Source organism: Cardiocondyla obscurior, linkage group LG14 (assembly GCF_019399895.1).
Source record: "Cardiocondyla obscurior isolate alpha-2009 linkage group LG14, Cobs3.1, whole genome shotgun sequence".
NCBI lineage: Eukaryota > Metazoa > Arthropoda > Insecta > Hymenoptera > Formicidae > Cardiocondyla > Cardiocondyla obscurior.
The window spans coordinates 4011282-4025538 of record NC_091877.1 but is presented as its reverse complement, the minus strand read 5'-3'; the positions used below and the strand labels follow the sequence as shown (position 1 = coordinate 4025538).

The 14257-nt window shown below is 37.4% G+C and overlaps 1 protein-coding gene across 1 annotated transcript in view; it reads right to left on the bottom strand.

Moving 5' to 3' along the window:
- Positions 1-13630, bottom strand: part of LOC139108060 (uncharacterized) — a 32992-nt gene extending 19362 nt beyond the window's left edge. Inside the window, exon 1 of the mRNA XM_070666062.1 lies at positions 13315-13630. Coding sequence (XP_070522163.1) covers positions 13315-13323 — 9 coding nt within the window. The 5' untranslated portion in view covers positions 13324-13630. The remainder of the gene's footprint in view (positions 1-13314) is intronic.
- Between the last annotated feature and the right edge of the window lie 627 nt (positions 13631-14257).

Below are 14257 nucleotides of genomic sequence, written 5' to 3'. Positions count from 1 at the left end.
CGTGAGTAAACTGGTCGAAATAGATCGAAAAATGCAAAATACTTTTGGGTTGTAACGCAAACTCCCATCATTTAAGTTGGGGGAGCACGGACATCAACCCAAGGAGTGAAAGCTTACATGAATTCATTGTTAGCTTCGAGCTGATCATTCTCAACCGAGGCAATGACTTCACCTTCATGAACTCAAGAAGACATGAAGTTATCGATATATCGCTTTGCACGGGGGGTTTGGTGGGCTTGGTGAGAGACTGGAGAGTCTTAAATGAACCTTCAGGATTGGATCACCGAAGTATACGCTACACCCTGCAAACAGAAACAGAGACAATATAGGGAAGAAACCCAAGACAAACCAGGTGGAAAGATTACAGAGCGGAGTTAACTGCCCAAGTAACCAGAATCTCAACCAGATTTCACATCAAAGACAATTTGGACAAAGCAGCACAGAGCCTTGGGGAAGTAATAACCAAGGCTTATGAAAACAGTTTCCCGGAGAGACTAAAGAGTGGTAAGACCAGGGTCCTATGGTGGAACCAGGAGCTGGTAAAGCTAATGTGTCGACCACGAGACGTCTCTTCAATAAGGCAAAAAGTACTGGACGAGCTGCCCACTGGGAGAACTGTAGACAAGCCCAAAGGGAATACAGCAAAGCTGTTGAAATTTGCCCGTGGATAATAATTGTATGAAAAAAGTGTTAATAAACTGCAATTAATAGGATATAAGAAGCTTCTTTATTCACTGTTCGAATGCGAGTGAGGCAGCAGCCTTAGTTGCAAATACATATGATCGGCACGTACACGGACCACTAGTGATGCGCACGAGACAAGATAAATCTCGATCTCGTCTCGATCTCGTCTCGAAATCGAGACGAGATTCAAGATCGAGGTTACTTGTAACATTCAAGATCGAGATTAAGATTCAGGATCTCAAGATCTTGACGAGATCAAGATATTTAAAATTCTTGTCAAAATTTTAATAAAATATTTTATTATTTTACATTTTTACAATATGATTTTACCGATCGATGACACATAAGTGCCGTGATTGGAATGTCGAGTTTACAGTCGGTAATGTTGTGCTAGCGCTCGGCGCTTGGCTCGAAGCCGCAAAAACAATTTGTTTGCGATTCTGTTTTTTTATTACTCTTGACAACCGGTATGCACGAGTGAGTGGCAACTATTTTTTTATCTTACTTAATGGTGACATATTTAATGGTGTCATTATCATCTCTGGATCTTTTCTCGATTATCAATACCCGGTTTGTTGCCTGTAATACGTGAATTGTGAGTGAAAGACGATTTAGACCACGGTTTAGATTTATTTTAATGACAATTTTGTTAGTATTAAAAGTGGAAGAAAATTTGTAAATACTACAATGTCTAAACGTCAGCATTATGCATCTGGTAAGAAATAATGCTACTTTATATTTATATTATATGCTACTGTATATTATATAGTAAAGCTAAGGGCAGGTTTGTTTATGTTATTTGTATTTATATATGGTATACAGGGTGTCTCGCAAAAAAGCGCAAAATCTCTCGGATGTAGGTAGATATTAAGAATATAAATATAAAAGTTATATAGCAATTTGTCGAATTCGTAATCTTAACATTGTTACAAATTTTTATAACCGAACGAATAAGAGCGTGCTCTTATTTGCTAGATTAAAATAATTCGTATTAATGTTAATATGGCGCATTCGACAAATTGCTATAGAACTTTTATATTTATATTCTTAATATCTACCTACATCCGAGAGATTTTCCGCTTTTTCGCAGGACACCCTGTATAGTAGGAAAACTACATATTAAACCATTATTTGATATTTTAGATTCTGACAGTGACAATAACGATGTTAATGATAGTCAAGACCTTTTAGCATCGTCTTCTACATCTACACCAAAAAGAACAAAACTTTCAATATTTTATAATGTGGATGTAGATGATAAAAAAGAAAAATTTGGGGTGTGTAAATTATGCAAAGAGCAAAAAGTGAAGAAAATAATTAAAATGAAAAATTCAAATACTACAGGATTAAAAAGACATTTAAAAATTGCTCACAAAAAAGAATTTGATAAATTATATGATTCCTTTCCACAATCAAAAAGTCAACAACAATTTTTACATTTTCTGCAGCCGAAAGTAACTTTAGTAAATTTTAAATAAACTACAATATAATAATAATAAATAATAATAATAATAAATAGTAATAAAAATAATAAAAAATAAAGAAATAAATATACGTAAATGTAATAAATTAAAAAAAAATTTAATTTTTAAAATTTGTATACTGGTTAGCAATAATACATTATTTTTATTTTTATTTTACTTTAATAATTATTTTATAATTGAATCAAATTTTTTTACAACTCAAATTAATATTTTATTGAGATTTATAGATTTGGTTGATTATTTTCTTTTTAATATCTATAATGTTAATAAATAATATTTATTTTTAATTTCAGACTTCGTGTAGTAATGTTAACTTTGCAGAAAAAGTCGTGCAATGGTTAGCAATAAAATATTTGCCATTTAATTTTTTTGATGATACTGTCACACAGGATTTTTTTACTACATTAAGTCCTAATTTTAATTATCTCAAACGTGATGCTATGAAAAGGAGAACATTGGAAATATTTGAAAAAAAGAAAGATGAAGTAATTAATATATTAAAAGCTAATGATTCAAAAATTTCTTTTACGGTTGATGGTTGGACATCCATCGCGGGAAAGTCCTATTATGAAATTACTGCTCATTTTATTGATGCAAACTGGAAACTGCAGTCTATCGTTTTAGACTTTGTACCGTCTAACGGAGCCCACACTGGCAAGGATATAGCAACGTTATTCTATAATTCCTTAATAAACTTCTCTATTGAGTCGAAGATTCAAGGTATCGTCTTGGATAATGCTGCTAGCAATACCGTTTTTATTCGAGAGCTACACTTACTTCTGCAAAGTGAAGGTATCGACTTCGATTGTGAAGACAGTCATTTTCAATGCTTTGCACACATCTTAAACTTGGGAGTTCAGGATATGCTGCGTGAATTGCATTTGCAAGATGATCCGGAAAAGTGCGAAGAAAGTGATTCCGACCATTCCGATACGGATGCAGATGCGGCTACAACAAATAATGATGCTCTCAATACGCCCATTAAAAAAATTAGGGCTCTCTTTTGTAAATTAAGAAGATCAGAACAAAGTAGAAATATGTTGAAAAGTGCATGTACTATGACCGATACGAAGTTTTTGTCACCAAAAATCGATGTGTGCACACGCTGGAACTCAACTCATGACATGCTGAAAGTTGCATTATTATTGAAGCCTGCACTGATTAGTTTATTTCAAAGTAATAATGCATTTCACATGTATTCACTTTTCGAAGAAGAATGGTCTTTGTGCTTAGAAGTTCAAAGATTTTTAAAATATTTTAAAACTGTATCTACGGTTCTTGGCTGTGACAGATTCATATCCTTACTGTACGTCATAGTAGCATTCAATATGCTTTTAGATAAAATTGAAAATAAGTTGCAAACTTTGAACCGCACTAATAAATTTGAATTATTGAATGCATATCAAGCTGATCGAGATAAATTATTAAAACATTACCACAAATCTAACTGGATTTATTGTATTTGCCTCGTGCTAGATCCAAGACATGAAATTGAAAGTTTTAATGCCACAACATGGGGACAAGAAATGAAGGAACAAAGTATAAAAAAATTTGAAGATTTATATAAGAACAAATATTTTATTTCTTTAAAAAGTTCTCTAAACGATGATATACGTAATTCCTCGACTGATAACGACGATGATATTGATTTAAGTTTAATATATGAAAAATCTGTTAGCGATTCCGATTGGAGAAACGAATTGACAAAATATTATAATACAAGAAGAGCGGACAAAGATGTAGATATATTGGCATGGTGGTCAACTCATTTACATGAGTATCCATGCTTATCGAAAATGGCTCGAAATTTTCTAGGAACGCCAGCTACATCTGTTCCAGCAGAACGACTATTTTCGAAAGCTGGATTAATTATACGGAAACATTGTAATCAGCTAACTGGTGAATCTGCCAGATCACTGATATGCCTGAATTCATGGTATACGTCAAATTTACTAAAATAACTTTATATACTTTTGTTCTGAAACATTCATTTATATACTTTTGTATTTTTACTGATTAAATTATTTTTCTCACTTCTGTAAGACATTAATATAAAATTATTTCTTAAAAACTTCTTGTTTATATTAATTAAAAAATTATATTTACAAATTTAAGTAATAAAATCATAAAATGTAAATAGTAAATATGAACTCATGTACAGTGTGTTCCAAATAATATAAGAAAGCTTCGTATAGTTTTTTTATGTTATATGAAATACACTGTTAATTATGTATCGTCAAATCTTGTCAAGATCGAGATCGAGATCGAGATCATATATTTGAGATTCTCGAATTTTCGAGATCAAGATAATATTTTCAAGATTTTTCAAGATCGAGATTAAGATTGCTTAAATCTCGTCTTGTTTTGTCTCGTGCGCATCACTACGGACCACCAGAGATAGCGTTCGGCGGTACGCTAGTCTCTCCGGTCTGCGCCGACGGCGGCGTGCGCGCACGTGTGCCGCGAAGCGCCGAGATAACAAATTTTTAGAATATTATTCCTGAAAAAAGATATGTTTAATTATTAAAAAATGTATAATTAAAAGTATAAATGCTTGGAGCTGATATTCTAACATTTCTTGTATTGTATACAATAACAATTATCGTATTAATTTTTATATTCAGTCTCCTGTTCTTTCGGTCCAAGCTTCCGTTACTCCGAATTAGTTATGACAAAACATAAAAATGTATTTTTGAAATATGTAACTGTAACATCTACATAATGAAAAGAAATCAATTAGAAGAAAGTGACCGTATTACCAAATTAGTTATGAAACGATAAACTCACGCTTTAATTTATTCAAATGGGCATCAACGAACGCCTCTCTAATTTTCTCTCTCAGATTTGCGCTCCTCTTACAGAATGACTCGCCTTATCCGTGTAACAGGCAAGTTCATTAATTGTTATATTCCTCGTATAATGCCGCTCCTCGGTAATAAATAATAACGAATAATTCTCGCTGAAAGGAAAAATGCGGTCGCCCACAAACAGGGCTAGCGAAGCAGCTTAGATTAGCTGCGCAATGCTCGGTCGTCCTTAAGACGCTTCTTTTAGTTGGCCTATGAGGCGCAAAAATCACGTGCTTTTCGACGTGTAACACAAAGAACAGAATGGCCTTTTGCGGCGCAATGAACAAAACGAGCCTGACGGCTGCAGACGTACTTATTCCGGCCACCTCCAGAATAAACGTCACAAAAGTAACACAGCGTGTATTATCTAAAGAGAAAGAACAGCGATTAACTTGAATATATAGAAATACTCAATTTTTTATTACTAAGGAAACGCGAGCGACCGCTACGCACAACTGTTTTTTAAAAAGAACAGACGAAATACACCCGTTAATGGTGTGAACTTCTCAATATACTAATGAGAGCGGGAGACAGAATTGGCATCTAAAAACATTTAATAAACGCAATAAACACGGTGCACGAGGCGCGCTTACTTTAAATCTTGTGATTCTTTCAACATTAATAAAATTAATATTTTAAATTCAATCTTGTCTTGAAAAAGACAATTTATAATTCCGGCCGCTGTTTTGAAAAAGACAAGTAAAACTTTTAATGTTGTCTTGAAAAGAACAGTTTGAATTTTTTATGTCTTGAGAAAGACAATTTGATATCCTGAGTAGGTCGATCAATCGTAAATATTTGTCGACCCTGAAAAAGGCCGTTCATGGGCGAAACTGCGGAGAAAGACTTCAATAATCTGTCCACTATCCGGACCGGTCGATCACTTGATTGAGACGATTAGGAATCGAATCAATCAAGTTTGCGAGAAAGTCTGGTTGGAACCGAAGTCCTTCCCAAACTTCCTTTGCATGGTCGACCAATGCTGCTGTCGTCCTATCCCTTCGTGGTTCCCATCGCTGAACCATTTGAGCCCAAACGTTTTCTATTAAATTCAAATCGGGCGAACAAGCTGGCCAATCGATCAAAAGAATCTCGGGATGATCCCAGAACCACACTTGTGTTTCACGTGACGTATGGACAGCGGAATTATCCTGCACTAATCGGATAATTGGCATATCCTCTTCAGGGTATATTGCGCGTACTGAAGGAAGAAGAACTTCTTCCAGTATGCGAATATACACTGTCGAGTTCATTCTCTCAAGAATGTGTACCAATTCTCCGATTGCAGTACCGGATATCCATCCCCACATTGCACACGATTCCCTTCCACTTCTGTGGAGAAGCACAACGTGATTCGGGTTCAACCGTTGCTCTTTTGGACGCCATACGTGTGGCCTGTAGTCATCACACGATACGAAGACCTTTTCATCGGTCCATATCGTGGATTCCCACTCCGCACGGCTCGTCGCTAAATTCTTTAACGCGAACGCGATCCGTTGCTCCTGATGATCAGGAGTCAACGGAATTTTGTGGGCGGGACGATAGCAGTATAGCCCGGCTTTGTTTAAACGTTGCCGGGCGGTACTCACGGACACTTAAACTTCCGCTGCGTTGATTGCCTCTTGGACGGTGCCAAAAAGACAATCCACAACGCGAGCGACGATGGTCTCGTCCTCTTCTGCTGTAGTAATACGAAGACGACGATTTTCTGTACGATGATCATGCAAAGCATGATCCCCGTCTTCAGTAAATTGTCGTATCCATCGTCGAACAGTAGGTTCAAAGCACGGAATATCAGCAGTAATTTCTGCTATTGATCTTCCCGTCTGCCACTGTCCGACAATTCGTCCCCGAATTTCTGAGCACAAGATTGGAGCCATTTCGTTATTAACAAAATTCACTATCACAATAATCACTTCGCATCCGCTTCGTTTCGCAAAACCACAAAAAATGATAAACAATTGTAGCCTGTTTAACAATTGAAAATCGCGAAGCAGCACACACACAAATCCAAAAAACAGTTGAGCAAATTTGTGTGAGTACTGCTTTTTAGTTTTTCTCAAGACAGTACTGTCAGTATTATTACATGGCCATTTTAATATATAAATTATTAATTTTACTTTAAATTAATGATAAATCATCTTAAATCTTAATATATTAAATACAAAAATAAAATGTAACAAAAAAATGTTTTATGTTAAACATTTTAAAATTATTTTAATTTTAATTTCAGTTTAAGTAAATAGAAAACATATTTTTATTCAAAATATGTCATTACTAAATGACTTTTACTTCATTACATTTAAACGCTATGTCGGCGCGCGGTGCACGTGGATATATTATTGTTTGCGGTATATACAGAAAAAACAGACCGCACGTGGTGTATGCGGAAAGAACAGACGAAACGCCAGCGTTCGAGCAGCATATATGTCTGTTCTTAATGCTCGCATCTAAACAAACGCTTGCAAGCGAGAGCGCTATTGTATACCGCTTTGATCCCGTGCCTAACCTATAGCGTTCTCTCTCCATCACGCGGTTCTCTAAAGGATGGAGCATTAAATCGCGCCCCACTACAATTCCCCCGTCCTCTCGATCTCCTCGGCGCTCCGCGGCACACGTGCATGCTTCATTGTGTGAAGCGTGACGCGCTAGCGCACGTATACCGCCGTCGCCTCAGATTGGAGAGACTAGCGTACCGCCGAACGCTATCTCTGGTAGTCCGTGTACGTATCTTATCTCTAACATTGAGATTTAAAATTATTTCAGGGCCACAAGACAATTTAATAATAAATGTATAATAAAAACACGCGAATCTATTTAATATCCTTAACATAAGCCATCACCAAAACCAAGCGCAAAAGCTGGAGGGATTATTGCAAAAGTATCGAAGAAACAGCAGAAGCCTTGAGACTAAGTAAAATCTTCAGCATAAATAATAAATCGGATTTAGGCTGTATAAAGCTACCGAATAGCGATTATACGAAAAACGTGCAAAGCACACTAAAACACTTGATGGAAGTTCACTTTCCAGGTTTACGGATGAGACAAAGTAAGACAGGCTACAAGGAAAAAAAGCCCAGGAAATGGACACTTGCAACCAAAATCGTGTATCTCAAAAGGATAGAATGAGCAGTAAACTCATTGGGCTCTTACAAAGTAACGGGACCAGACGGTATATTACCGGCCCTATTACAAAAAAGACTAGGGGTGCTGATGGGACCACTAACAAAAAAACTTAGAACTAGTATAGTTCTGAGATATGTTCCGAAACATGGGGAGGAACTAGAGTAGTTTTCATATCCAAGCCAGGGAGAAACGTGCACATTATTGCCAAAGATTACAGACCCATCAGCCTGACCTCCTTTGTATTAAAAACACTAGAGAGGCTGGTTGATGGGTATCTGAAAAGAGGGCCATTGATCCAACACCCGCTGGCCCCCTGTTAATACGCCTACTAAGAGGGCAAATCGACAGAAACGGCACTGAACCGACTAGTAGGACGGATTGAAGGTCAGCTGGAGGACAAAGGCTATGCATTGGGGGTCTTCTTGGACATCGAGGAAGCTTTCGATAGCATTTCATACAAGGTGATACAAGAAGCACTGACCAAACATGATATATCAGAGGCACTAATTGACTGAATCAAGAGTATGCTCGCGAACAGAAGGCTGAACGTCGAGCATGAAAGAGTCTCAGTCCAAGGAACACCTACAAAAGGATGCCCACAGGGAGAAGTGCTTTCTCCACTGCTGTGGAGCATTATGGTAAATGAGCTGCTAAACAAACTAGAAGCAGCAAGAGTCCTCACCTATGGCTATGCAGACGACATAGCCATAATAGCAAAAAGGAAATTTCTACCGATCCTTGAAAAGCTCATAGACAGAGCACTCAAGATCACACAAAACTGTTGCTAGACTAAGAGACTTACGGTTAATCCCGAGAAAACCTCAGCCATAATATTCACCAGAAAATACAAACCGGAACCCATCAGGCCTTTTAAAACTGTGGGGGAAAAAACTGAACTACATAACTTCAGTGAAATATCTAGGGGCTATTACTCCGGCTTACATATGCAGCAGTGATATGGTGGCCCAGAGTGGGAAAGGTAGCGACGAAGAACCTACTGAAGAGCATACAAGGATGTTACCTGATGGCTGCAGTGGGGACTCAAAAAACGACACCCACGGCGGTACTACTAGTGGCGCTGTGTATTTACCCTCTGGACTAGCTAATCATTCACAACGCCAGACAAACGGCATATAGATTACATTGTCAGGGAGAGTGGAAGGACACTGGGATTGACCATACGGCGCTCGGTTTCCTGAACAGCCCTTCTTTCACAAATAAACAAGACAGAATCCCCAGAAGATACCAGGAAGGGAGAACCGCAAAGGTACTAATACCTTCCAGGGAACAATGGAGGAAAGCAGACTTCCTGAACGGACTGAGACCTGATGTATGGTTTACAGACGGCTCGGGAAAAGATAACCGCCATGGGGCAAGAATTTATGGACCTACGAGGAAATATAGATTTGGTCTGCCTCTTGGAGAGTACGCCACGGTTTTTCAAGCCGAGGTTACAGCAATTGCCGAGTGTGCGCGAATACAGATTGCTGACCAAATAAACAGTAAAAAGATATTCATCTGCTCTGATAGCAGAACAGCAATCAATGCCCTAGTAAAACAAAGCACGGAATTAATGACGGTCTGGAACTGTATGAGGGCAATAAGCAAGCTGGGAGAAATAAAGTCACCCTGGTATGGATTTTTGGACACCAGAGCATCCATGGCAATGAGGTAACTGACGAACTTGCCAAGCAGGGAACTTTAATGGATCCTGCAGGGCGGGAGGTGTACGTCTCTTTTGTCACGGAAAAAAGATTTATTAGGGAGCTGCTTAAGATAAGGCACGGGAAGGCGTGGAAAAACGAACTGGGATGCCGGCAAGCAAAGCTTCTGATGGAACAACCCAGGTGCAGTTCCGAAAAACGCCTACCCTTGATTTGAAGGATATTCAGGGGGACATGTAACTTTTCACCCTGATTACGAATATCAAGATCAATGTTGGCGGAAACCCCATATTATGGTGTTAAACTCAAAAAACCCATGAAACTTCGTTGTGGAATTTCTACAAGCCCACACCCCCGACATTCAAGGTCACTCCATGAGGTTATGTAACTTTTTACCCTGATTACGAATATCAAAGTCAGAGTTGGCGGAAACCCCATATTATGGTGTTTATTTTTTAAAAAAAGATTCAAGTATAAGCGCGTCGATTTAAAATACGCGCGCATATGAGCTGTAAACGAATGCATGTAGAACCGCAAATGTTCGGCATAATGAAGCGACATACGCTTCTTTAAAAAGTATTCCTCTCGGTCAGGATAGATGAGGTTAGTTTAAACAGTCGTGAGGCTCCCCGCAAGGGGGCCAAACCTCCTATTGGGCATTTTTCATTATTAATCACTGTTATAAAAAAGAATAGTTTCTTTATATAATTAAAGGTTTATTCTATATTAAGTAGCGATACGTTACAAGGCCAGATGTAAACTGAGCCATGCGAATAAGATAACGCGGACGCGGTCCTCATGGTATAAACTTCTCCTCCGATGATCAGTCTGCCTTATGCCGTGCTACAATACGCATTACATTAAATACATTTACATTTTATTTTCTATGTTTTGTGTACTTCTATTTATTAACCAACCAGTATCCCAACAATCACACATGTGCGGTTCAATATGCATCGAAATGTTTGTTCATTGTCACAAAATTCATAGTGCCACATACAGCGACATACGCTTCTTTAAAAAGTATTTCTCTCGGTCGGGTAAGGTTAGGTTAGTTTTAACAGTCGTGAAGCCCCCCCGCAGGGGGGCCGAACTTCCTAGTAAGCATTTTTCATTACTGATCACACATCTGCGGTTGTATATGCATTCGTTTACAACTCGTATACGCGCTTATTTTAAATTGACGCGCTTATACTTGAATGTTTTTTTTTTTTTTTAAACACCATAATATGGAGTTTTCGCCAATTCTGACCTTGATATTTGTAATCAAGGTGAAAAGTTACATATCCCCCCTGAATATCCTTGGAATCAGGGTTAGGCGCTTTTCGGAACTTTATCTATTTATTATATTAACAGAACACGGAACATTCAGGGCACATCTGCATAACCTAGGCATAATAGAGCATAGCAAATACTACTATTACTACTACTACTACTACCACTACTACCACTACTACCACTACTACCACTACTACCACTACTACCACTACTAAATAAGAACCAAATAAGAACAATGATTTACCATTGCTTAAAAATGGACAATTGTTGGGACGAATCCGTATAGGAAAAGCTGATGTGAATTTGTATAATACATGTTCATTTGATTCACTCACGCAATCTGTATTAGCAGGTTACTGAAATTGGATAATATATTTACAGTTCAAAATAATGAATCTTAACATTAATAACCAGTGAGTTTAATTATAAACTTGTATCTATTATAGAGTATATTGGTACATCAGATCCAAAATTTATACAACATTACATAGCGTATATTTGTTGAATAACTGGACGATGGAAGGTTTACAATGATTTATGTTACAATAAGAAACCAATTATATTAACAGAAAAAGCAAAGCTACAAAAAAGAATTAGCTATTATAATGTATGTAAAATAAACTTTGTAAAAAAAAACAAAAAAACTGTAAAAAAACTAAAAAATAATAAAAATAAAAAAAACCCCAAAAAATATAAATTTAAAAAAAACAAGAAACCAATTAAACAAAAATATTTAAAAAAAAACAATAACAAAACTAAATTATAAAACATTCGATCAAACAAGAGGCACGTACCTCCGTCTGTATATCTATCTTACGCGCAAAATGTAATTAAGGACAACGCCAAAAAAAACGACGATTAAACTACTAACAATCTACATCTTTATTTTCTACCGCTTACAAAACGTCCTGTCTGGAGAACAAACCTTACACAACCTGCTGCGATGCAACAGATATACGGTGATTGAGGAATTGCAAGAAAATATAAAGGAGAAATAGAAAAAAGAGAGAGAAGAAGAGTAGAGATGTCAAGATGGGAAAAGGAAAAAAAGAATTTTTTGAAAAAAAAGGAATAAAGAAAGAAGAGATAAAGAAGAAAAATAGATGAAAGAAGACTAGTATAAGGAAATGGAAAAGAAAGAAAAAGAAAAAAAAAAAAAAAAAAAAAGATAATGCAGTCAAAATGTAACAAATGGTATAAATGGATAAAAGAAGAAGATACTTCAAGTTATTTAAAAGAAGGATGGAGAAGAGAATATAGCAAACAATTGCGAGCTATAGACTGGGTGGTAAAATAAGGAGTAATTACCAGTGATGTGCGTTTACACGTTAAGAATTAATTCTTTACGTCTAATGTAAAAAATGTACGTAAAAATTACGTGAGAATAAAGAATAAAGATAAAAAATTAGGTTGGTCCAGTAATTTAGAATAAAAAAAGGTATATTTGTTTTATTAATTATCCCCGCCTTCAGAAAGTTGTTACCCGTGCAAAATAATGGAGTTTTGCAGAAATTGTTGTAGACGCCATATTAATTTTTTTATATTTTTATTACTCGGCAAAGTTTAAGTTTAAGTTTTGATTATGTATAACATGTTTCCAAAAAATAAAGTAGTCGAGTAAATATGTATAGACGCAATCTTTCGCGTCATCGCAAAAAATGTATCTTAGTCTGAAAAAATTTACATCGAATCTTTTATTAAAAAAATAAAACTGGTTTTTTTTTATTCTCTTTTCCAAAAAATAGTTCGAAATTAATTTGATCTACTCTATAAAAATAGTTAGATTGTTTTGTAGCAACGCAATGCGAAGAACAGTAATTGAGGGCAGTCGCAAGAATATTTTCACGTGAAGATGTACCAAACTTGATGCACTGTTCACCCTTCAATTTTTACTGCTTCCCTATCGCAACAATAAACTCGAGTACGCGCGTTTGATTCGCAATGCGATCGACGACCACAAATTTTTCATAAAAAAGACCCTATCCAGCTTTTTATCAAACTTTTTATAATCTTCCATACGGATACAATTTTCGCAATTGCATGTTATTAAATATGTTGGTGTTGTTTGAATTGACTCGCATTTTTGTTGGGTAGAGAAATTAAATCAGAACGTTATTCAAATCTTCAGACGAAAAAAATAATTTAATAAATAATTAAATAAATAAAGAAAGAAAGAAATAAAAAATTGTGGAAGAAGATATGAGTTAATGATTTTCAATTGATACTCACGATTGTCATGTTGCTGATGGGGAGGGTTTTCTGCTCAGATTTACGCTGTTTAACTTTGGTAGCGTCGGTCCCGTATCTTCGGAAACTCACCTCAATTTTCTTTTTCCCTTTCTTTACCAAAAGCGGATCTCGTCACGACTGACAGTGCCGGTGGACCGTAAAGACTCGGATGAGATTGATAGCCAAAGGGATACTTTTTGGTAACGCTAAATTGCCAGAAGAGACCAAAAAGAGCACTAAAAGTTTCGAAGTCAGAAAGCGAACGATTGATGGTACTAGCACGAGTCACATTTATACCGCAAGCACATTTTCTCTCTCTCTCTCTCTCTCTCTCTCTCTCTCTCTCTCTCTCTCTCTCTCTCTCTCTCTCTCTCTCTCTCTCTCTCTCTCTCTCTCTCTCTCTCTCTCTCTCTCTCTCTCTCTCTCTCTCTCTCTCTCTCTCTCTCTCTCTCTCTCTCTCTCTCTCTCTCTCTCTCTCTCTCTCTCTCTCTCTCTCTCTCTCTCTCTCTCTCTCTCTCTCTCTCTCTCTCTCCCTCTCCCTCTCCTCTCTCTCCTCTCCCTCTCCCTCTCCCTCTCCCTCTCCCTCTCCCTCTCCCTCTCCCCCTCCCTCTCCCTCTCCCTCTCCCTCTCCCTCTCCCTCTCCTCACCCTCTCCCTCTCCCTCTCCTCTCCCTCTCCCTCTCCCTCTCCCTCTCCCTCTCCCTCTCCCTCTCCCTCTCCCTCTCCCTCTCCCTCTCCCTCTCCCTCTCCCTCTTCCTCTCCCTCTCCCTCTCCCTCTCTCTCTCTCTCTCTCTCTCTCTCTCTCTCTCTCTCTCTCTCTCTCTCTCTCTCTCTCTCTCTCTCTCTCTCTCTCCTAACCTTCTCGCCGCTCTTTGCCGCTTCCTACATGTTCTATCCCCCGTTTTTCGTTAAGCTCGTAAAAGCGGATCGGTTCTTTCTAGTGG